Source organism: Cryptotermes secundus, unplaced genomic scaffold (assembly GCF_002891405.2).
Source record: "Cryptotermes secundus unplaced genomic scaffold, Csec_1.0 scaffold291, whole genome shotgun sequence".
Lineage (NCBI taxonomy): Eukaryota > Metazoa > Arthropoda > Insecta > Blattodea > Kalotermitidae > Cryptotermes > Cryptotermes secundus.
The window spans coordinates 665,301-687,770 of record NW_019731571.1 but is presented as its reverse complement, the minus strand read 5'-3'; the positions used below and the strand labels follow the sequence as shown (position 1 = coordinate 687,770).

At 40.2% G+C, this 22,470-nt stretch overlaps 1 protein-coding gene across 4 annotated transcripts in view; it reads left to right on the top strand.

The window, feature by feature from the left end:
* The window catches only part of LOC111867104 (meprin A subunit beta), a 46,280-nt gene that overhangs the window by 7,570 nt on the left and 16,240 nt on the right, over positions 1-22,470 (top strand). For 2 of the 4 annotated variants that reach the window (XM_033752546.1, XM_033752548.1), the window contains 7 exons: positions 580-709; positions 4,070-4,253; positions 5,594-5,701; positions 6,364-6,484; positions 9,231-9,347; positions 10,689-10,984; positions 16,315-16,660. In XM_033752546.1, the coding sequence (XP_033608437.1) occupies positions 580-709; positions 4,070-4,253; positions 5,594-5,701; positions 6,364-6,484; positions 9,231-9,347; positions 10,689-10,984; positions 16,315-16,638 (1,280 nt within the window). In that variant the 3' untranslated portion in view covers positions 16,639-16,660. Of the gene's footprint in view, positions 1-579; positions 710-4,069; positions 4,254-5,593; positions 5,702-6,363; positions 6,485-9,230; positions 9,348-10,688; positions 10,985-16,314; positions 16,661-22,470 lie in introns of those variants that run through there. The other 2 variants (XM_033752547.1, XM_033752549.1) reach the window with 2 other exon arrangements.

Sequence of the window (22,470 nt, the reverse complement as noted above, 5' to 3'; positions counted from 1 at the left end):
AAGGAGCATCAGCGGCACATCTGTCTCGAACATCCGCACAAGTCAGCTGTAGTTGAACACACCGCATTCAGCTTCAGAATACCTCCACCCTCGCCACCAAGACCCGTTATATGGATCGCATCATTAGGGAGGCCGTTGAGATTGAACTCCATCCCGACAATATGGACAGAGAGGTGGGGTTTTGTCTCAGCAAGTCATAAAAGCCTCTCATCTGTTCCCTCAAGTAACCTCTGAAATACGGCAGACCCTAATTCCACCAGACCCTTTCCCTCCCCCTCCCTATTTCCCTATGTAGCCACACTCCTTATCTCCTTCTCTTATTCAGCTGTGTTTACTCGGCTGGACTCATTCTGTTGCACCTGCTCTGCTGGTTCGCTCACAGATTTCTTCTTGTCTTCTTCCCTGAAGATGGAGGCGATATGTTCCTCCAAAACGTCGGTTAAAACAATTTCTACACTGGGCCACATCCCAGAAGATGGCTTTCTTCACAATTGCAATCTTGTCTCAAAATATGTTATTTTGGAACACAAAATTAACACATATTTCCATTCTCTGATGGGATGTGCTCGTATGCCTCAGGCTGCCCACAGTCTCCACAGTGCCAGATTCTAATGAAGGCAATGGACCATTACCATCAGCATTCTTGTATCCGGTTCAAGGAATGGACAGGAGAACAGAATTATGTCAACATTTTCTTCAATCCTGATAGGTAACGTAAGCCATTAAATAGTGACAGAACTTCAAATCCGTATATGAAATGTGTTTTTGGCATACAATTCTGATTTTGCATACAGTGCCCTGCAGGCTTGTACCACTCAAACACTGAGAACCTGGGTTCTAATCCAGTTCTACACATTTGTGTATTTCAGTGCTATTGTGTTGTCCTGTAGGCCATTTCCCTTGTAATTGATTCCTATCAAACATACTAATATTTTCATGATGTTTTTATTCTACTGTTGTAAACTGTAAATGAGTATTTTACACCGTCACACAAACTTCATATCTACAGATGAGGCCAATTCCTCTACATGTTTTGGGTCACTAAAGATTATCTTAAGTTGTGAGTACTCAAAACCTTATACAAAACCAATGAAGCTGTATGAAGTTTAATTTTTAAATTTGTAACCATCTAGCTACTATATAAAATCACTAATTTGGCCATGTATGTAAGTATATAAAATCATATATTAAAAAGAAAAAAGCATCAAAGTATGCTTCTCTTGTAGCCTGCTCATTGCTGGATTCATGTCTGTCCTATTTTCTAACCTGAAAATGGAGGCTATAAATTCCTTCGAAACATAGGATAACTTTTATTGTTCGCAATTTACACATGGCTTCCAAACTTCCATACATATATAATTATATAACAAAATTATTCAGGCAACAAGAAGTCATACAAAATCATGAAAATGGAAATGTTCGCAACATTGGTCAAGGCGAGGAAATATAAAGGCTTAAACTTGGTGGCAGTCAAGCAAGTGACTAACTTGAACTGCCACTGTAGACGAAGGTACTGGTACTGAGCCTGGACTGTCAGAGGCCTTGTATATATAGTTCATGTACATACACACAGGTAATAACAAGTAAACGTAAATAACTGTACATACTGACAGTTGACATAATATTGCTGACTGCGAATCTGACGAACGACAGACCTGTTCTCTCATCAGGGAGGGCAACCCACAGACAGAACGGTAACTTACAAACGCAAAGAAATATCTGGTCATGATCCCCAGATAGGGCTCGACTGACTGACTGTCAATTGGAATGTGACTTTGAGTTTGGACTTTTACGAAAGTACAGGCCATTGAAACCCAGAGCATCGCACTTTGTGTTACTGTCAGGGTAGTGCCAGCCTATTGTTCAGAACCTGTTGGCTTCAATCCCAGGACCCACCACTGATCTTTAAAGACAGAAGAATGAATAATGTCCAGTCACATGAAGACTAAAAATGAGTCAAATCCAGGAAAGCCATGGTTGAATCGATCATTGCCACATATCTTCAGGAGTAATTTCACAATCTGAATGAAAAAGAAAATCCCTGCAATGTTGACTGTAGCTGCAGCAGAGTTTTAAAAAAGGAAGACAAATTATATTTGGGCATAACAGAAGGTGTACATGTAAGAATATGAGATATAAAGAGGCAGTTATTTTTCAAGCATTCAGTTGCTGATGGGCAGTTTCTCTAGACCACGTTGCTGCCTTTTCACCAATGTGTTTCCTTATGACACAAGGAAAGAGAAGCCCTCATTGTTGTAATATGACAGTTGTGCCCAATGTGCAGACAGTTTGAATGTCATGCCACATGAATAATCCTTGTATAAAGCCTATTATCAACTGATAATATTTAATAATGTTGTGTAGGGGGGTACGCATGATGAGAATGACAGGTTCTAGCTCGGACAATTGGATTTATTAGCAGCTTTGTTACACACTCTTTTAATTACACTCAAATTACAGTGCTCTAGCTGATTTACACACTTCATAATTTACTGTTGCACGCACACACTAGTTCTCTCCGCATAACATACCTCAACACAGAAATTAGCGCATAAAATCACTCCAAATACTGCACATAATTAAGGTCTTCAAATCACACTTTAAACCTTCACAGGTTTTGTCCAAACTTCCCGCTGCTGTCACTTTTACTGTTACTTAAACACACTCAAACAGTCTCAGATACTGAAACACTGCCATCTGATCTGTCTCTAAATGTCGTGATATAGCCTCCGCACCGACCACAGAAAATAAGTCACGTAACAATACTGTTACAGTGTAACGTCCGAGTGGAAGTCTAGTTACTGAGCCGTTGCCTAGAAACGGATTGCATAACCTTGTTGTTCCATTGTTGCGAGGGTGAATTGCATGTGTTTACCAGCCCGTTACCTAGCAACGCTCTGGCCATCCATGTTACATTAACAATAAGTTCATAGATGAACTGATAGCTCCTATCTTGGTCCTAGTTCTACAGGTATGTTAGTTAAGTGGCGTATAAACCCGATGCTAAGCGGTGACCCTGTAAAGAGCAGCTGTTGTTAGATGACATACGTACACTCAAGCAACAATAGAGCAACGGGGTTATGTAAGCCGTTTCTAAGCAAAGGCTTGGTAAACACGTTCCCGTGGAAACAAACACGCTCGAGAATAGAAGAATGGTGTGTTCTTTTGGGTCCCACCCTGAGGCTATATACCGAGGACCCCAGGCCGGCTGAGCGAAGTGAAGTGGCTGGTTGGTTGGTTGGTTGGTTGGTTGGTTGGTTGGTGAGTGAGTGAGTGAGTGAGTTCTGTTGAGGTTTCGCAGTTGAGTCGAGCTCTGTGAGTTAAGCTGAGAAGAGATGGCGCTATAGTTGTGTTGACAGTTGACAAGAGTTAAGTTGCAGGATATCTGCCTGACAGTAACTACGTGAGCTCGGGAGGCTGAATAATCTCCCCTGTAAGAAACCGTTGCTAAATAACAGCTGTTGAAGACACAGCAGGCTGGATAAAAGCTTAGCGGGTATTGTGGTGACCTATGAATTTTGGATATTAGCAATTGCGCTGTAATTGTTTGTAGTTCCAAGTGGTGTATATAAGTGATCAATAAATCCATTCACCAATCAATACCCTGTCTATAGGCACACCCTTAAATAAGTGGCGTTATTATGAAGGAAGTGATTAAGCTTGTGCAGAGTTTCTGTTAATATGATTGATGGACATAAGATCAAAGGTTTACCGTTCTATTATTTGTACTTGGTCTATCGGAATAGTAAGACCAAATTCCACGAGACTTCCATACTGTTAATTTTTTACATTCTGCATAAAGGTGGCCTTAACGAAAGTGTAATATTTTAGCGAGACTTATCATTACACATTTCAGAAAGCATCTCTGATGCCACTGCTGTGTCAGAGATTCACATATTCGCCATGTCTGTAACTTTCATAGTGGAGATTCAGAATATACAGAAGTTGCAGTTCCTTCAGTGGGTGACAGATATCAAATGTAATCAAAATTTGCCAGTTAATTCAAAATAAGGAAATTATGGTAAATACAAATCAGTAGTGAGGTCTACAAGTGAGACATATTTTTTAGTGGGGCCTGTTGGTCCGCAGTGGGACGCACCAAGAATGGTGAACAGCGTTTGTCGCTTGGACAACATTGCTGGTACCTCGGAATTGTTATCCACGAACTGGGGCACGTGATCGGTTTCTGGCACGAGATGAACCGACCAGACCGTGACAGCTGGATATACGTGTACTGGAATAACATCATCTCGGTGAGCATTCATAAGCTGAATATAATTTTACAACATTATTAAGCATTGATATTGTGAATACATATTTCCTTAGATAATATAGTTAAGCGTAGATAAGCTGGAAGTGCTTTAACTGGAATAAAATCATTAAACATTAGTAGGCTGAGTAACAATTTGCTGAAATAGCACAGACTTGGGCAGCATTACTATCCCAGTTGTTCGCAGTCGTCAGCAGCCAGTTTATAAAAGAAAGTAAAAATTGTTTCTGTGATTAACTAATTAAGCACTACGCCATGAAGATGCATGGAGGAGCAGATGTATACATTCGCGTTTTCATGACCTCGGCACTAGTTGGAGATGAGAGTGATTAGCTTCACACACAGGCAGCTTTACGCCTGGGGAAAAATCCCCTGATACCCATTGTATAGGAGGCTATTAGAAAACTGGAACTGGTTTGGAAGTTCTGGAGACTCAAACTGCAACCCCTCTGTCGGCCAGCCTGCAGCCAGTTGCCATACTGACTGCATTATCACAGCTCAAACCAAGGTTTAAAGTATTAATAACAATTATAATTTGGGATTTATTTGCACACCACCTAATATGTGGTCCAGCTTTCTATCTAACAGTTACTGGGGTTCCTAATCTGTGGGCTAAGTAGCCCATATGTGAAACAAGTTTTGGTCTGCACTTGGTGAAGATATTACTTCCACCTCCCGCCTTATATACTTCAATGTTGTGATGTTTGGAACAGAGATGACTTTGAATTTTTGTTTTTCGATAATTTGTCCTTTCTTCCAAAATATGTCGGCAATTCAATTAACATTTTGTCCATAGAATATATAATCGATTTTCTTATGAGTTCCGCGTACTCGATTCCATCCCAGTTGGAGTTTCTGTGGTGTAGAATAGATCTTTGAGTATTGTGCGTGCTATGGGTCGTTATAGAGGCAGGAGAATTCCAATTTATACATCTGTCTGTAGAATGACTGGCACAACTAAGTCATAGCAACCAGCTGATAAATAGTAAGGCAGCAAAGAAATTTTATGACCAGAACTGGAAAGAATAAAAAGGAGCATGGTCCAGTCCTCTGTTCAAAATGTGAGCATGGTATTTGCCCCCAGTGGGTGACAAAATCTAAATAAAACTTAGAATACCAGAGATTCTAAGATGATGTATTTTGAGTCATTGAGTGGACCTGCTCGGTGGAAGAGGAATAGCCTTTGTGATCAGACGTATTTTAGTAATGACTTTAGTTATTCGTTTTATTGTACTTCTTTCTCCTTATGTTCCATTCATGGATTCACTTTCTCCTGACTCTCTTAGCTTATGAGTTAGACAGTGAATGTGCAATATATTGCAGGGTTTTGAGTCAGCTTTTGCCACGCATGACTCGTCCACAGTCAACACACTTGCCGAGAACTTCGATTACAGGTCCATCATGATGTATGACGAGTATGCCTTCTCTAAGGTGAGTATTCTCTGCAGGGTTTCATAACAGTGCTGTGTGCTTGTCTGATACAGCACTGGCACACACTTATCAAGTGAGCACTATCCTCTGTTACAAGAGTTTCACTCAAATCAGACAGCCTTTCAACCATTTTTAAGTTTTGCCTACTGTGGAAATCTCAAACCATAAGGCCCATATTTCTGCAGGCTTGGAAGTGCCTTGTAAAAACATAATCAACTAAAGTAATAAAACAGTTCACTATGTGTTAGGTTATGTTCCATGTTAGGTGGGTCCCTTGTCACCACACCACGGCGCGTCCTCAGGTTGCGGATGGAGACACCCTCCAGTTTTGGAGGGAAGCTGCAAATATATTGAATAAGCAGTCACTGACAGTCAACAAGGGGTGGTCCTCCAGCTTTGGGGTTTAATCGTTTCTTGCATGATGCGATCACGGAAAATTCTTCCTGACTGCAACAATTTTTTTTTTCACTTACAGCATCTTCTCGAAACGCTGTCTATAGTTTAAAAAAATATATACTCGTAGATGACGTACTTTACATCACTGATTATAACTTCCCAAAATATAAGACTGGGTGAAACTCCATTTCGTAGGTCTAGGCTCACGAGTGAGATCACAAAATGTTCACATTTCAGATTTATCGTCACTTTATACTTCTTTTCAGGATGGTGTGTCACCCACTCTACAGGCAAAGAAGCCTGGGGTGGTGATCGGCCCGATCTGGAAGAAACCAGGTCTCAGCTCGAGTGACATTCGTCGCATCCATAAGCTATACAAATGCGAGGGTAATATAACGTCCCAGAAAAACAGTCACACTACCTTTCTTTTCTGTTTCCATTCTATTAATTTACCTTTGTTTTCTTATATATTATTACTTTCATTGCCTGGGTTTCCTTCTCCCTCATTTCCCTTTATCTACCATTATTATCTCTGGTTCTTGTTATTTCTTTTCGCATGTGCAAAGTCCAGACTGAGGTAGAATAAATATAATCTCTCATCTCAGAAACGCATGCTTACAACATAAACAGTGCCTTGATTAGTACAGCACACAGAACAAACTGTTCATACCTTTAACTTAATACATTTGTGACAAATTTAATAAGTATATTGGTTCAAGAATTAATTCACATTAAACTCTGGAACACATTTATGTTTCATAATAACAGCTCCAGCTAAGTGAACGTTATTAATGATTTGTTGTTCGGCGTTCAGCATACAAGTTTATAAATGTATTTGTTGCAGAATCGTTTATAGCCCTATATTAAACTCTGGAGCTAGGATCGTTATTACAGTTTTTGTCTACGAGTTGGTCGACCTGAATTCAAATTTCAACTTCGTAACTACGAACAAAGATTACACTCTAATGTTCACTGTAACTGCGCTATGCGAAGACTCTGTCGGTTCCCCTCTTGCTTCTGTTCTGATCATGTCTCTCTTCTGGTCATCTCTTGTCTCTCTCTGATCACTGATCTGCGCTCTGGCCTTCTCTTATCTGGTTATATCTGGTGTAACATCTCTGAGGTAGGTTCTTGGTGTACCAAACAGCAGACTTGTCGAATATTTCAATTTCCTTGCTGTCATGCAAACGGCTCTCTCGTTGCTACGAGAATACATGTTTACCTAGCCGTTGACTTTCAATGGGCGCTGTTGTCATGCAACTGTCTCAAACAATTCGTTACCTAGGAATTGCTAGATATTGATTAGCAATGGGGCTGATTGTCACGCACTGTCTTGACAGTACGTTACCTAAGAAGTGACACTTCTCTATACAGTCCATTCACCTGTCACACTACTCCCCCATTAAGGCTGTTCGTCCCGAACAGCCAGACGGTGTATTATCTTCTCCTCCTTTCGAATGCTGTGCTTGTAACGTCTGCAGCCGGTCTTGCCGTCGTCCCTTTGGCTCGTTCTTTTGTGCGTGGCATCTCTCCACCCGCTACCATTGCTCCCTCCTTATGGAAGCTAGTCCATAGCGTCTCTCTAATAAGATTCCAGTCTATCGAGGTGCCTCATCATCATCCAAGTTTTTCCTTTCAAGAGTTGGGTTTAAACCACCTCAAGTGGCCGGTGTCTCCATATTATCGGCTCTTGCTCTGTATGCAACTTCTTTTCCAGTTTCGGAAGGAGTCGAAACCTCCACAGTGTCCAATTCTTCATTTGTTGGAATGCCGTGCAGCACGTCTGCTGCCTGGTCCTTTAGGGCCCTTTAGGGCCAGGCAGCAGACGTCGATTTTTTTCAAGTGTGACCACAGCTCGTGCTCCGCTATGGTCTCGAACTGGCACCGGAACAACACTCCACGATGTACTTCTGTTGAATGTTGGTGGCTGAGCTGCGCTGGAGCAGACTGCTGGACTACTTTCCCGCTAGGTCTTTTTCTTCTTCTGGGATCCACAAGTCCTTGAGTCAGTTTCGTTCTGAAGACCTTTCCCTTCTGCCGTGCCATTTTCGCACGGCGGGTCGTCTTTCTGCCGGCGACGGCCAATCTCTTCCGGGATCCACGCTTTTCCTGTGTCGTCTCTTTCGATTTCTGGCAGTGTCCTGCAGCCAGATTTCGCGTCCTTATGCCGTTTCCTCGGTCCTCCGACAGGCATCATTGCGGCGTCTACCCTAGGGATCTGTCCTTGTGTTGCCTCAGGTTCCATGTCCTCTGAGGTCGGTTCCACTCCTTCCATACGTGCCTGCATCTTACCTTGGCAGGCCATCGTCCTTTTCAGGTAGTCGCTCTAATTTATTCTCTCCAAGCCCTCGTCTCGGCCATTTTCTCCTTGTGGCTAGCGTCCATCTTGGCCAGTTCTTGAATGGCTTTCCCATTGGTCTCTATCTTTGCCGTGAGTGCCTGTATAGCTTCACGGTGGGGTTTTCTATCTGTCTCTACCTCTTTCATCTTGGCTAACAGGAGTTCCAATATCTGCTCCATTTTCGTAAGAAGTCTTCAACTGTGGCGTGTTTAAGGCCGTAATCACTTCTGACACCAAATTGTCACGTGTCCGGTTATCCGTGACAATATCTATCAGGCATAACCTCATAGTCACCGCCATGAGTACCGAAAATCTCACATAATTGTTAGGTTGTTATATTTTAGCGTCCTGTTGCACTGATTTAAGTCCATGATTTATTTCAACCGTCTTCCAGTGCATACACTCATCTATCTCACTCCTCTCTCTCGCACTACATGTGACTGCGTGTGTTATACTCACACGCAGTCACAGGAGCAAGACACAACACAAAGAACAATACACACACGATAGTGAAAGAGTGCTCCGACAGAAGAGGATAGGTGTGACTCGCGTAGTGAGATACGACGTAGGGATGAAAAATCCTGAACAATTTTAATATTTTTAACATTTAATATTTATCAATATATATGATAAATATATATTTTAGTTATTTTAATATGAAGACGGTAAGGCATGCAGTGAACTAGTTTAACGTAAATCGAATAAGCACCTGAAGATGGCACTTTTGTGCCGAAACATGTAGTGCGAGAGAGAGGAGTGAGATAGATAATTATTAGGTTTTGTGTCTCGCAGATAACAGTCCAAAGGTAGGCTTCCCATACAACGAAGTTTGTAATTTCAACGTAGACACCTGCGGATTCAAGAACGGAGGGTCTGCTGTTTGGAACTGGAGGACAGTGAATAGTTCAGGTAATGATATGTAAAAGAAGGTTCAATAAAATCTGGTGGTGCGTTTGTGCGCTGTTCTGTCTTATGCCTCCAGGCATTACCTGTGATCAACCTTGGGTAAAAAATTCGTATATTGATCCTTGAAAATTCCGGAGGCCGTAACAGCACAGCCTCTGAACTCAGAAGACAATTAATGTAATTCTTAGTAACCACTACGAAACCTCAAATCAAACTTGCAATAATGCCTCAGTTATTGGGAAAATATCTGAAAAAATTACGACTTTCATCGAGATCACAGGCACATCAATAGAGCAACGCCATGACCAACACATCTCCTGTCCATCATATTACTGAATTATACGTATAGAAGTCTTGTTACACAAGTGAAACGTTGTCAAATGCATTCTCTACAGGCTACAAGATAGATATTTCGTATCAAATGTATAGAGTGTCCGGATGAAAGGTATCCAAAATAAAAAATGTATATCTCGGAAACTATTTCTCATACACTAATCCGGTTTATGTCATCGGAAAAGAAGAGTTTTTTTTTTCATGCCTGGCTTACGCGCAAGCGCCGCCACACTTTTGCCGCCATGTTAGGAAACACCTAGACAGAGATGGCTGGGATATGAATTGGCACAGGTGGAACAATCGTTTGGCCACCTAGGTCACCAGATTTAACACCAGTGAACTTTTTCTTGTGGAGTTATGTGAAGAACGTTGTCCAGCAGGTTAAGATCAACGAGCTTCAAAACCTGAAAGCCCGCATTAGGGACGCTGTGGCTACGGTAACAGCAAACATGCTTCAAGTATGGATATTTGTCGTGCCACCAAGGGAACCCGCATTTAAACTTATTGAGAAATTTATAAATGCAGAAACAAACTTTGATAGTTTCCTTTTGTAATGGTGTAATCCGTTAATGTGTATAATAAATTCTGTCTGAGATATAATGATCTTATTTTGGATAACTTTCATCCGGACAGCCTGTATATTGCCTATAACCGGGTAGAGCAATCCTTCACCAACCCGTTTTATTTTCCAATTAGCAATTTCAAATATATGTGGTTTGCCAATTGTATCCAGTTATGCCTGCCGCGGAAGTTGGCTTTACGAATGAAACGTTTATACTTTTTGTACAAAAGGACAAAATCACCAAGAGATTTACATTTACTGCTTGAATTGGCCTAATGTCATCCTAAACCACTTATTAAATATCCAGCATTGTTATTGTAGTGCCATTTGAGCTGCCATTTTTATACTCGTACTTGCCAATCCATGTTCCAAAAACTCCGTTCTTTTTCAAGAAAGCGACCAGCACGGGTGGCTGTGGTTGTTTGTCATTCTGTATATGTATGATGCAGATGGCTATGTGTACACGTCATTCGAGAAGGCAGGCATTACACCCGGTTATTTCATGTCCGTGAACTTTCACGGCATGTCCGAGCGAGACCGTAGGGGGCCGATGGGCTGCGTTCGCTTCTGGTACATGTTGCAAGGAGACTGCAAGTTGCACCTCAGATTATCGCAGGCCTACCTCAGCAGTCCAACTCAACTCTTCTACGACCCCGAGACCATGTACGAGCTCTGGGAGGACTCAAATGTCACAGGACAGTGGACCCATGTGGAGGTTACAATTTATGTAACAAGGGCGTTCAAGGTAAGGGTTGCCTGTTTTCTAATTGTTTAGAGATGCTGTAGAAGGTATGGAGCATCGAGAGAAAGGGTGATTATGTAGTTCTACTTGTAATTTTCGTTATGTCAAGAGATTGTATCTTACAACAGCGCTGTGTTGATTTCAGAGATTATTAAGCTTGCAAGAATCAAGAGGTCTGCTGTGTTAATGTGGTCAACAGATTATTTAACAACGGTGATTAACTCCGTAAATTGCTTAGCTTGAAACAAGCGGATGCATTACAAAATGCAATTACTAGGCGAGGAAACGATCGTGGTGACTCGCTGTTCGGTGTTTCACCCGAAGGTAATAGGCACCTGAAAATGCGCCGTGGTATATAAAATATTAAAGAAATTCGGCCATTCACTTTAACTGGTTGATACTCCTAAGAGGTTCACGCCGAATATTTTTATCTTGCTGGTAATAATGGCATGTAGTCCGTGAAATTAAGCAGACGTTTCGGAGGAATATATTCTCTCCATTTCCAGAGCTGAAGTGTAAGCCAAGCAACAAACCGGCATGAAGCAGGCAACAAGCACAGTCTGTATTTATACTCACTGTTTCCGCATTATAATAGAGAGGAATGTAAATAAGTAATTTAATTCTTAACATTATAACAAAGTGTTCCGAAATACACGACACGGAAATCAATTTTGTAAATGTGCTGTTCGAGAATAAATGGAACAGAACAAGTATATTTATTTTCAGTTTAAGGTCTTTCATTCTGGTCCGTCACATATTTATTTTCCATACGTGTTCTGGAAATCAATATTATTTTAAATGTATATATTCCTACCAAAACAAACTCCGTGGCCTGTAGTACACAAGCGAACTATACCGACCAAGCGACCGCCGCTTGTCGGCGAAGTTAGCGCCAACTTTAGCGGATAGAGGGTGTTACGTGGTCAGCGCAACGGAACACCACGGCCGTTAATCTCGGTTTTCTAGACCGGAATATATTCCTACCAGCAAGCATATAAGGAAGGAATACATCTTAAACGGCAAGTCTAACAACAAAACTTATAAGATAGAGTTCCTCTTTTTCAGCCATCTCTCAAGAAGAAACTAATGTGGAGAATGAACTTTCGCTTGTAGAAGTTATACACTTTAGTAATGGTTCTATATCTTACGAATGTAGGACACTTCCAGACACTAATGCTGATCCCTCTTACAGGTTTGCTTGCCTGCCACATTGGCTGTGCCGGTAAAACGTCAAAACTTACTCTGAAAAACTCATACCAAATTTACTGGCAGTTTCAGATTAAATCTCATAAAACAGAAAAAAACTGAAGTTAGAATAGCTGACAGTTTTCAGTCAAAAACACGGGTTACATATATGTATAAGAACAAGACTTTACTCGTCTACTGTACACCCCCTCTCAATCTCACGAGCACGTATTTGTGGGGTTCTGTGATCTTCAAAATAAACAACAGTTATTTCACTAAACAGAAAAAGTGACTGGGATTTGTATTTCAGACATCATGTCGCATCTGTGAAATAGGAACTGAAATTTTAAACACCATTTNTTGAAGTTCGTCTCCTTTAAACAGAGTCTTTATAAACAGCAGATACCGGAGTTAGGCTCCACATCAACTGAATTCCGTGCTATCAGGAGTTTCGTGACTTCCTAAGTCATTTCACGTCACTGTAAAACAATTCTCTATGTTCCATTTTAATATTATCATCCAGGCTAATATCCCAACATTTTATGGAACCCGAAGGTTCATTATCGTGTTCACAAAAACCTTCCACCTGCCTCTATTCCAAGCCAGATCAATCCAATCAATACCATTCCATCCTCTCTCTACGATCCACTTTAATGCTATCCACCCACCTACGTCTTGGTCTCCCTAAGGGTCTCTTTCCTTCAGGCTTTCCCACCAATATCCTACATGCATTCCTCTGCTTCATTCATGCTACGTGCCCTGACCATCGTATCCTTCTTGACTTGATCAATCTAATTATACTTGGGGAAGAGTACACATCATGAAGCTCTTAATTATGCATTTTTCTCTGTTCTCCTGTCACTTCATCTCTCTACAGTCCAAATACTCTACTCGACAACCTGTTCTCAAACACCCGCAGTCTATGTCCCACTCTTAATGTCAAGTTTCACACCCATACAGAACCGAAAACAAAATTATAGTTTCGTGTATTCTATGTTATATGTTTTTAGATAGCAGAGGAGAGGACAAAAGTTTCTGAACCGAATTCCGTTTCCTCTTAATTTCCTTCTGCATCGGGTTTCGACTTGTTATAGACCTTCCAAAATATATGAACTGTGCCAAATTTTCAAAACATCTGTTACGTATATTATACCATGATTTACCCCAGCATTCTGGTGATGAGAAAGCAACATATACTTCATTTTCTCTGTGTTTACTTCTAGACCAACCTACTTAATAGCGTCACTTAAAAGTTTGTGCATTTTCTTTATGGTATCTACATTATCACCCAGTAGATCCACATCATCAGCATAGGCCAACAGCTGGTGTGTCCCGTTTAGTTTCAGTCCCTCCTGGTTTCCCTGGACCTTCCTAATTGCATATTCTAAGGCGAAGTTGAAAAGCAGAGCCAATAAAGCTTCTCCTTGTTTACTCCATTTGGGATGGGAAAATTATCAGTCAAATGTTTACCTATACAGACTGTACCATACATTTTCACTAGATATTTTAATCTGCCAAAATAGTTTCATGGGTACCCAAAATTCTATCAGAATATTGTAAATCACATCCCTTCTGATTCATATGCCTTTTTGAAGTCTACAAATAGCTGATGTACTCTTTTACTGTACTCACATTTTTTTCTCCAATATCTGATGAATTCAAGAAATAGTTGATCAGTTACGTCGAACCCCGAAATGATGATCTCCAATAATTTCATCTGTTTATAGACTTTGCCTTGAGAGAAGAATATTGGATAAAATTTTGTTTGAAGTTTACAGTGATATCCCCCGATAATTACTGCAGTCAGTTTTATCACCTTTCTTGTGAACTGGCACAATAATAGACTCCTTCCACTGATCGGGAAATTTTTCCTTATTGAAAACAGAATGAATTAGCTTATGGACCTTAGAACATAATATTTCACCTCCTGCTTGCATAAGTTCTGCCCGAATTTGATCACTACCTGGATATTTATACTTTTTCAACTTTGCGATAACAATTTCAACCTCAAAAGGGCTAGGAACAGATACTAATGGCTCAGCAATATGTTTTTCTATCTGCCTGACATCACTGACCCTATGTACATTCAGTTACTGAGAGAAGTAGTTCCTCCATCTATTCAGAATGTTGTGGTGATCTGCAAGCAGATCACCATTCTCATCATTCATCAAGCTACTTCTAGGTTGGTGACTCCTCTTAAAGTCATTCATTCGTCTATACTGGTCTCTATTGTTTTGATCTTACTGTACATTGCAAGCCCATCAGTTTTGTCTTTCAGATATTCCCTCTTTTTGTTCCTGAAATGCCTGCTGGTTTCAGTTCTTATATTGTTCAGATTATCCCCATTTAACTTGCTTGGATCCTGTAACCACTACAATTTGGCTTGATTTCTTTGGTCTACTAATTTTGAGCATCCTTCATCAAACCATGGCTTATGCTTCTTCGGTTCATAATAACCTAGACTCTCTTTGGCCAAAATTTTTATGTTATCTCTAATAGTTTCCCAAGCTTTATTAACATGCACCTCAGTGTCTAAATTTTCCAAAACTGTGAACCTATTTGAGTTTTCAACTCTTTGCCCTATAACTCGTTTAATTTCTTGAGACTGAACCTCTTCATATGAACTCCGTGCGTTGTTACATGTAGTTTACTCACTGCCAGTCTCTCCTTAACTTCTGACACCACCAGATAATGGTCATTATCATAATCAACTGCCCTGAATGATCAGACATAAGTACACTTGAGTGCCGTCTCCTGGCTACTGAAATATGGTCAGTTTGGTTGTGCGTCTTCCCATCAGGAGATGCCCAAGTAAATTAATGAACTTTACAATGTAGGAACATCGTGTTTCTGACAGTAAGATTTTTGGATGGGGCAAAGTTTACTACTCTAACTCCATTATCATTACAAATATTGTGTAAACTCTCATTCCAAATCGTTGGTTCGAAAATGTCTTCCTTACCTTCTTTGGCATAGGAATGTCCTAACAAAATTTTCATATGGTATTTAGGGAATTTATCGAATACGTGTTCTACTTCTTCACAGAACCTGTCCTTTATGTCATCTATTTTGTCTTCTGTTGGGGCGTGAACATTCATAACAATACCACACCAGCAACCGTTTAGTATTTTATATGATATCCTGTCACTAACAAACTCTACTCTCTTAACTGCTGATATGATTCTCTTATGTACAAAAAACCTGTACCCAATTCATGATTCTCATTCCCCTTTCCATAGAAAAATGTATATTTGCCTGCTGGTTTGGTGCCACCTCTGTCCTATCTGACCTCCAGTACTCTTGCCATATCTAACTTATATTTTCATATTTGTTCCACCACTATCCTGAGCGAACCTGCCCTATACATACTTCTAACATGCCAAGTACCGAATCTGAGGTCCATTTTCTGTTGCCTACATCGTTTAACCAAAGAATATATCTAGGTCTGAGGCGTCTTGGGATCTTTCATTACAAGCTTATTTTTTACGATGAGTTGTTAGCCGCACGCCTAACTCTCAAGCCGGTGGACCACCCCTTATCAGCCATCTGCAACCGGTTATTCAATATATTCGCAGCTACCCTCCATATCTGGAGGCTGTCTCCTCCATCCACAACCTGAGGACGTGCCATGCCGTGGTGACAAGGGCCTAACCTAACATGGCCCAGTGTATCACTTTACAATTTATTTTAATACCCAAGTGGGATGTTTCCAGATGAGTTTCCGACCATGCAGTAGCATAGTTGTTTGAGGCACTATGCTACAAGCCAGAAGGTCGCGGTTTCGATTCCCGATGAGGTGGATTTTTTCAATTCATCTAATCTTTCCAGCTGCACTGTGGCCCTGAGATCAACTCAGCCTCTTAACAGAAATGAGTACCAGGAATCCTCCTGGGCGTTAAAGGGCGACAGGCTGAGAACCATACAGTCATCTGCAAGCCAACTGTCTATGAGAATATTTGGGAGCCTCAACATCTCACAACCCTATGGGCCTTCACGGCCTGTTACAGGGATAGCTTTACCGTTTTTATTTATATGCCTGGCCAGTATCATGCTGTTTGAGCTGATCGCTCTACTTTGTAAATTATATATGCATGAATCTGCTCACTAACTGTCTTTCATTTTTCTGATAAGTAATGCTTTGTGCCTAGTTGAGCTTCCAGTCAGGCTTCAGCCAGACCTGCACATACGGAAACATCGCACTGGATGACATTGAATTATACTACACACCTTGTGAGACTGCCAGCACTACGCAGTACCACCCACACGCTACATCCGTCAGCAACGCAACAAAGATGTCAGAGGAAACCACGAGCTTATGTGTCACCGTGACTTCGGTTCCCACAACCACGAAGCTACCATCCCCCTTTCCCATCTCTCAAACTTTGACATCCTCTGATGCTTTGAAGCCCCACCTTCAGAATTCTACTATTTTCCCCGTGGATTTTATGAAGCCTTCATATACTAAAAACTAACAGCTGCTGGCCCTCTGATAACACTAATATCGTCATCACGCACTGGTTCATTTATAACATTCTGCTCCTTATGTAGTTCTTAGAATTCCATTTAAAAATATTAAATGATGAAATTGGCCTCTTTAGGTCATCTGCAATTCTCCTTCCTACAGATGGGTCAGGATTTATTGGACTCTTTAGCACTCAACATGTGACTACATTTTACAAATCACTATCACACAAAGACCAGTGTTCACATTCACAGTCCTCAGTGCTCTCCTTGGTAACATCTTCCAACATTGGACAACCTTCTGCTTGTGGGCTCACGTCCTCTCAGGCTGGAGGCCATCTCACACCAACCTCCTACTCTTGTAACTGCCATCTCAGAACTTGTCGTACTTATAACACCTTGGCACAGACCATGCAGAAAAAATGCTTCCCACTATTGTTGTCATTCGATTGTTGAGTTCCCGGAATCATGCTTGTTTGCGGATCTGTCACTTGGCAAAAGCTGCTGTATATTGGCCTATTTCATGGTCATTGCCTAGCAACAGGTCTGTATACCTCAATATAGTAATAGTTGGATACAGAAATTTGCATAATTTTCTGATGCATCAATAAACCTTTATGTTACAATTCACTACTGTATGCCTCACAGGTTACCTACTAAAATAAGGAGAGATCAGAGATGTTCATCAAATTCTAAAAGGAATTAAAGCATTTTATATTTCACTCTCCATCACATTACTGAATTAAAAAGACTACAGCTATAAAATTCAACAACTCAAGCCATAACTCACTGGATTTAATATCTTATGCATGGGCTGTAAAACTGTGGTTTCATTCTTTAAAATTAGCAATGTAACAGACAATGAATATCAAAACTTTCACTTCCTTTTATAATTTGATGAACACTCCCAAGGATGGCTGAACAACTGAAATCGATTATTTGCTTGATTAAATTTGTATTCTGTATCAGATAGTTTCTTATTAAATTGAGCCAGCCCACAAACAATATAGCATTACATCTAAGAAGACTGTGAAGTTAACATCCACTGCTGTGAGAACAGAGAAATTAGTTTGATAAGCACAATTACCATAACATTCAAAACGTTCGACTTCTTAAAAATGAACGGACATATACCATCACTTATGCCAAATTTGCAGGATAAAATATTTTTGAGTTCGAAAAAATTTCTGCAACAGGCTGACCATTGAAACAATCCAGAAGAAGGCACTGTTAAATATCATATCTTGAGAACCTCATAATTTCTGAAAAATAGTAATTAAAAAGGAGCCTAAGAATTTCACGTAACATTAAACATACCAGATTTAATATTTATTTGATATTATACAATATATAGTATGTTCTATATACAACTTGCCTTGGTCGCTTAATCCTTAAGGGTATCAGAAATAATTACTATTAATTCTCAGGTTGTTTTTCTGCTCTGCTGTGCTTGCTGAGAGCATGTAAGTGCTTCTTCACAATTCCTTTGTTCATAATCAGGTTCTTAAACCTGTTGTGATGCTGTCCAAGAGCATTATAGAACGACGAACCTGCAACAACAGTCTCAGTGATAATTAGAGAACTCAGTTTTGAAGACTCTTTCACAATCTTCAACAGGGTATCTCCCTCCACTTCCTTCTTCTGTTGTGACCCCGTGCATGACGATACTTCAATCCTCTCGACAAACCTAATTGCTCTCAATAACTGTAGTTGGCATCAGTATCCTGCCTGCCGCATAAAGTCAATTTGTGTAGCTGTGTAGATCTCTGCAATAAGCTGCACACGTTCCTGGTAGTAACAGTGTTGCTGTTGAAAGTTAGATCTTTCCATAAATCCAGATGTTCGACAAGATGGACCACCACCTACATACAGGTACCACACAGACACAGAGCTCTTTCATGTTGAGATAAGTGAATACTGAGAGCAGCAACACAGGAGACAGATCCATAATACCCGTTTGTGACCTGTGAGATTCATTCAAGTCTTGTGGTTCCTTGGTCTTGAGTGGCGACTCAGCATTTCCAGTGTTGGCCATTGAGTTCTCTGTGACTTCACAGTGAATTCAAATAGCATAGGGGCCATTTCTTGCCTCATACCTGATTATGGAAACAGATAGTTTCCAAAATGTTTTATTTTAGAAAACTCAAAGACAATTGGTAATGTCAAAAATAGTAATTATGTAAGATTTGAGGCTTTCACGGCGGTGACTATGAAGAAAGCAGTCTTCTGGGATTTGGCACCGTGTATATTGGTGTTAACCGACGTTTTGGAGGAATGTATCGCCTCCATCTTCAGGGTAGAAGGAGAAATATAAGAAATCTGCAAGCGAAGAGACCGTGAGAACTGTGGCCATGGGCCACTTGCCAAGAAAAATGCTGCCATACAGCTGGAACACCTAGCACACACTGTTTACTTCTTTAATTAATTATTAATCAGTTATAGTAATTAATATTGTACTCACCATCATAGAAGTTGTTCAAAATGTCTGCCCTCTGCTGTGACACATGTCTGAATGCTTTTAAACAAATTTCGGGAAACTTGCTGCAATTCACGTTGCTGAATACTGTAATCTGCTTCATGAATGTCCTTATTTACAGCCTCCATGTCACGTAGACACAACACTTTAGAGTTTTCCCCATACAATAAAAATCACAGGCGTTTAGATCTGCAGATTTATGGGGCCAACTAACTCTTGCTAATAATTCTATCCTCCCCATTAACTCCCCAAACACACCATGTAATGCGCAAATAGTTTCCTTAGCTGTGTGTGGAGTTGCACCATCTTATCTTTCTTCTGCAGGTCCCAAATTAATGAAAAATGGATTATTTCATTAATGTATCATTGAGCATCAAGAGTTCCTTCACAAAATATCAGTCCAATGATATGGTCTGTGCTAATTGCACATGATATGATTATCTTTTGGTCATAAAGGTGAAGATGAGTTAGGGCATGAGGATCTTCACTACTGCAGTACCTGTTGTTTTGTGAGTTAACATATCCCGAGATATTAAAATTAACCTCATCTCTGAAAAATCTCAGCTTACGATCAATAAGTCAGTTATTCACATGACTGATAAACCAATTACAAAAATCACACATTTTTCAAAATCCATGGGTTTGATTTCAGGAACAACAGCAATTTTGTACAGACGAATATGCAACAGTTTAGTTGCTCTCTACGCACTGTCTACAGAAACAAAACTTTGTTGTGCTAATTGCTGCAAAGATTTTAAAGAAGAATTTTCTAATTGATGACCGATGTAATCATGTTTTTCCTCAGTTCAAACACGACTTTTTAATGACTTTCTGTCAGTTAAAAGACCGTTGGTTCAAACTTTCTTCATTAATTTTGAAATTGTATCTCCAGATGGACATGCGTCAGGAAATTTAGGGCAAAATTTTGTCCTGCACAATTTGTATGGGTTTTTCACACAATCATAAATGAAAACTCTTGATTATAAATTGTATCTCACACAAGCCATAAAGACACAGAATCAGAGCACATTATAAAGAAGCTTCTGAAACACTCAATGGCATAACACTGACTGACTCACTGATAACAAGATCACCAAATGAATGACCTTCAGTTTTCCAGGGGATCATAGTGTCTGCCGACATGATGTTATGAGAAGCTCCTTGTATATTTAATAAGCCTGCACAATGAACACTCCGTACCTGCTTTCTGGAACTGCTCACCTTCTCCTCACAGGATGTTATAACAATTGGAGCTTTGATGGGACTTAATGTTGAGCATTTAGTTAGGATAACATGTATGGTTTTCTCGGGTGATTTAGAGTTGGGATTCTTGGTATTTTGCATTATGAAGCCTGTGAAAGGAAACAATGACAAAAGTTATGAACGCATGGTTTGTGATGTTATTTGTGGTGCCTCATGCACGTCAAGCAGAAATACTCTTGCCAGAAATGAGGACATATCCAACTTTCCTCCTCCTCCTCCTTTAATGGATATTTTTCATCCAGTACATAAGGTGGATCTGAACACTGGTATCTTTGAAAACCAAAAATTAAATGGGGGAAAAGAAATTACAGAACATTAAATGGGGTATTCCACAATATATACAGGGCATTCGAGTAAGGAGGAAACTTCGCAACACCGCTGACTGGGTCCAACATTCCTCATAGATTGCTGGTGTAACTGTTGATAATGGAATGAGTCATTAGCGCTGATAAACGTGCGCACTCTCAGTAGTGCAGAGTGGATGGAATGTTTCTACGCGACTATTCCCTCACATCAGTTTCTGTACAAGCACATATTATATAAGAATATTGTAAAAAGATAATACAAACTTAACTTGCTTTATAACAGGTGCTGAAAGTGACCTCCTTCTGCTTGTAAACAAGCCCTGCATTGGACTTACAGCACACCACACCTCCATCTTTTCACTACGTAATAGCACTTGCTGTATAGCGTGAGGATTTTCATCGCCCCATTTTCTTACATTTTGTGCATTGACATGACCACTAACGTGAAACCACGCTTCATCAGTCATGAACAGAAGCTGTGGATCCACGATTCCAATATACAGATTTTGCAGCAGCCAGATGCAAAAACGAATTCTTGCTGCATAATCTGGTTGTTTCAGATCATGCACAACTGTTATTCTATAGGGCAAAATGTTATTAATTTTGTGGCTGTGAAAGCAGATCCTTGCTGTAGTCATGCCTCAATATCCCAAAATTTTTCTTCAGTCAGCACAATCCTCTTTGATTGCTTCTTTATGTCACACACTGAACATGTGGCCTGCCACTTTTTCACAAGCTTGGATACACACAACTTTATGGGAACTGGTGAGTCAGGATATTCATGACAAAACTTATGAATACATTTTCTGTACCTTTTTTCCTTGCAAAATTTTTGACAATAAACACGCTGTTCAATAGTGAACTTCCTTTCAGTATAAATGTCCACCGCCTATTGACATCTCTAACACAGACCGACTATTAATGAGACAACTGCAGTGACAAGATCACACCACCCAACAACACGCGTTTATCAGTGCTAATAACTAATTCTGCTATTGGCAGTTACAGCAGCAATCTGTGAGAACAGTTTGGCCCGGTCAGCAGTGTTGCGAAGATTCTTCCTTCACTGAACACAGTGTGTGTGTGTGTGTATATATATGAAGTGTCACTGTAAAAGTGAACTGGGGAATTGCAGTAGCAGTGGCAGAATTTGTAGCATCCATATTCCTTACACAATAAAACGTACCAGCCCTTCTTCCTTCTTCCTTGGATCCTGGGGGAATTCTGTCATGTGTGAAGACTCTTTTATATTTNGATTTGCGGAAAATAATATATGCTTCCTTTTCTATTGGTATTTAAAATATCCAGCACATGGTAACTGGGTCATTTAAAGCCACTATGTTTAAAGCATTAAGCATGAATTCTGAATGATAATTTACATATTTGAAGGTAACTATTAAGATGTGGGCACACATCTAGATGTGGTGTCCTAGTAAATGCTTTCTGAAGAAATAACTGTGACTGCGACTCACAGAAACATTCATGGTACATATCGCATCCCTTTTTATAACCCATGCCTCAACTTTAATCAGACCTGCGGTTGCACATTCATTGTTTTGATTATGGCAATTACAACCATGAACTATGGAGCTTGACTAGAACTTTGATAGCATATTCCTTCTATCAAATTCTCCACTGGGGAATTAATATAACACACTATGTGTTGCAACACTCTGAAAGATATAGCTGGACTTGCAATATTTCTTACATTCATCTGAAAGGCAAAGCACACCCCAGAACATACGGTGGCATACCACATACATCAAACTCTGGTGTCAGCAAGATTCAATTTCTGGCTT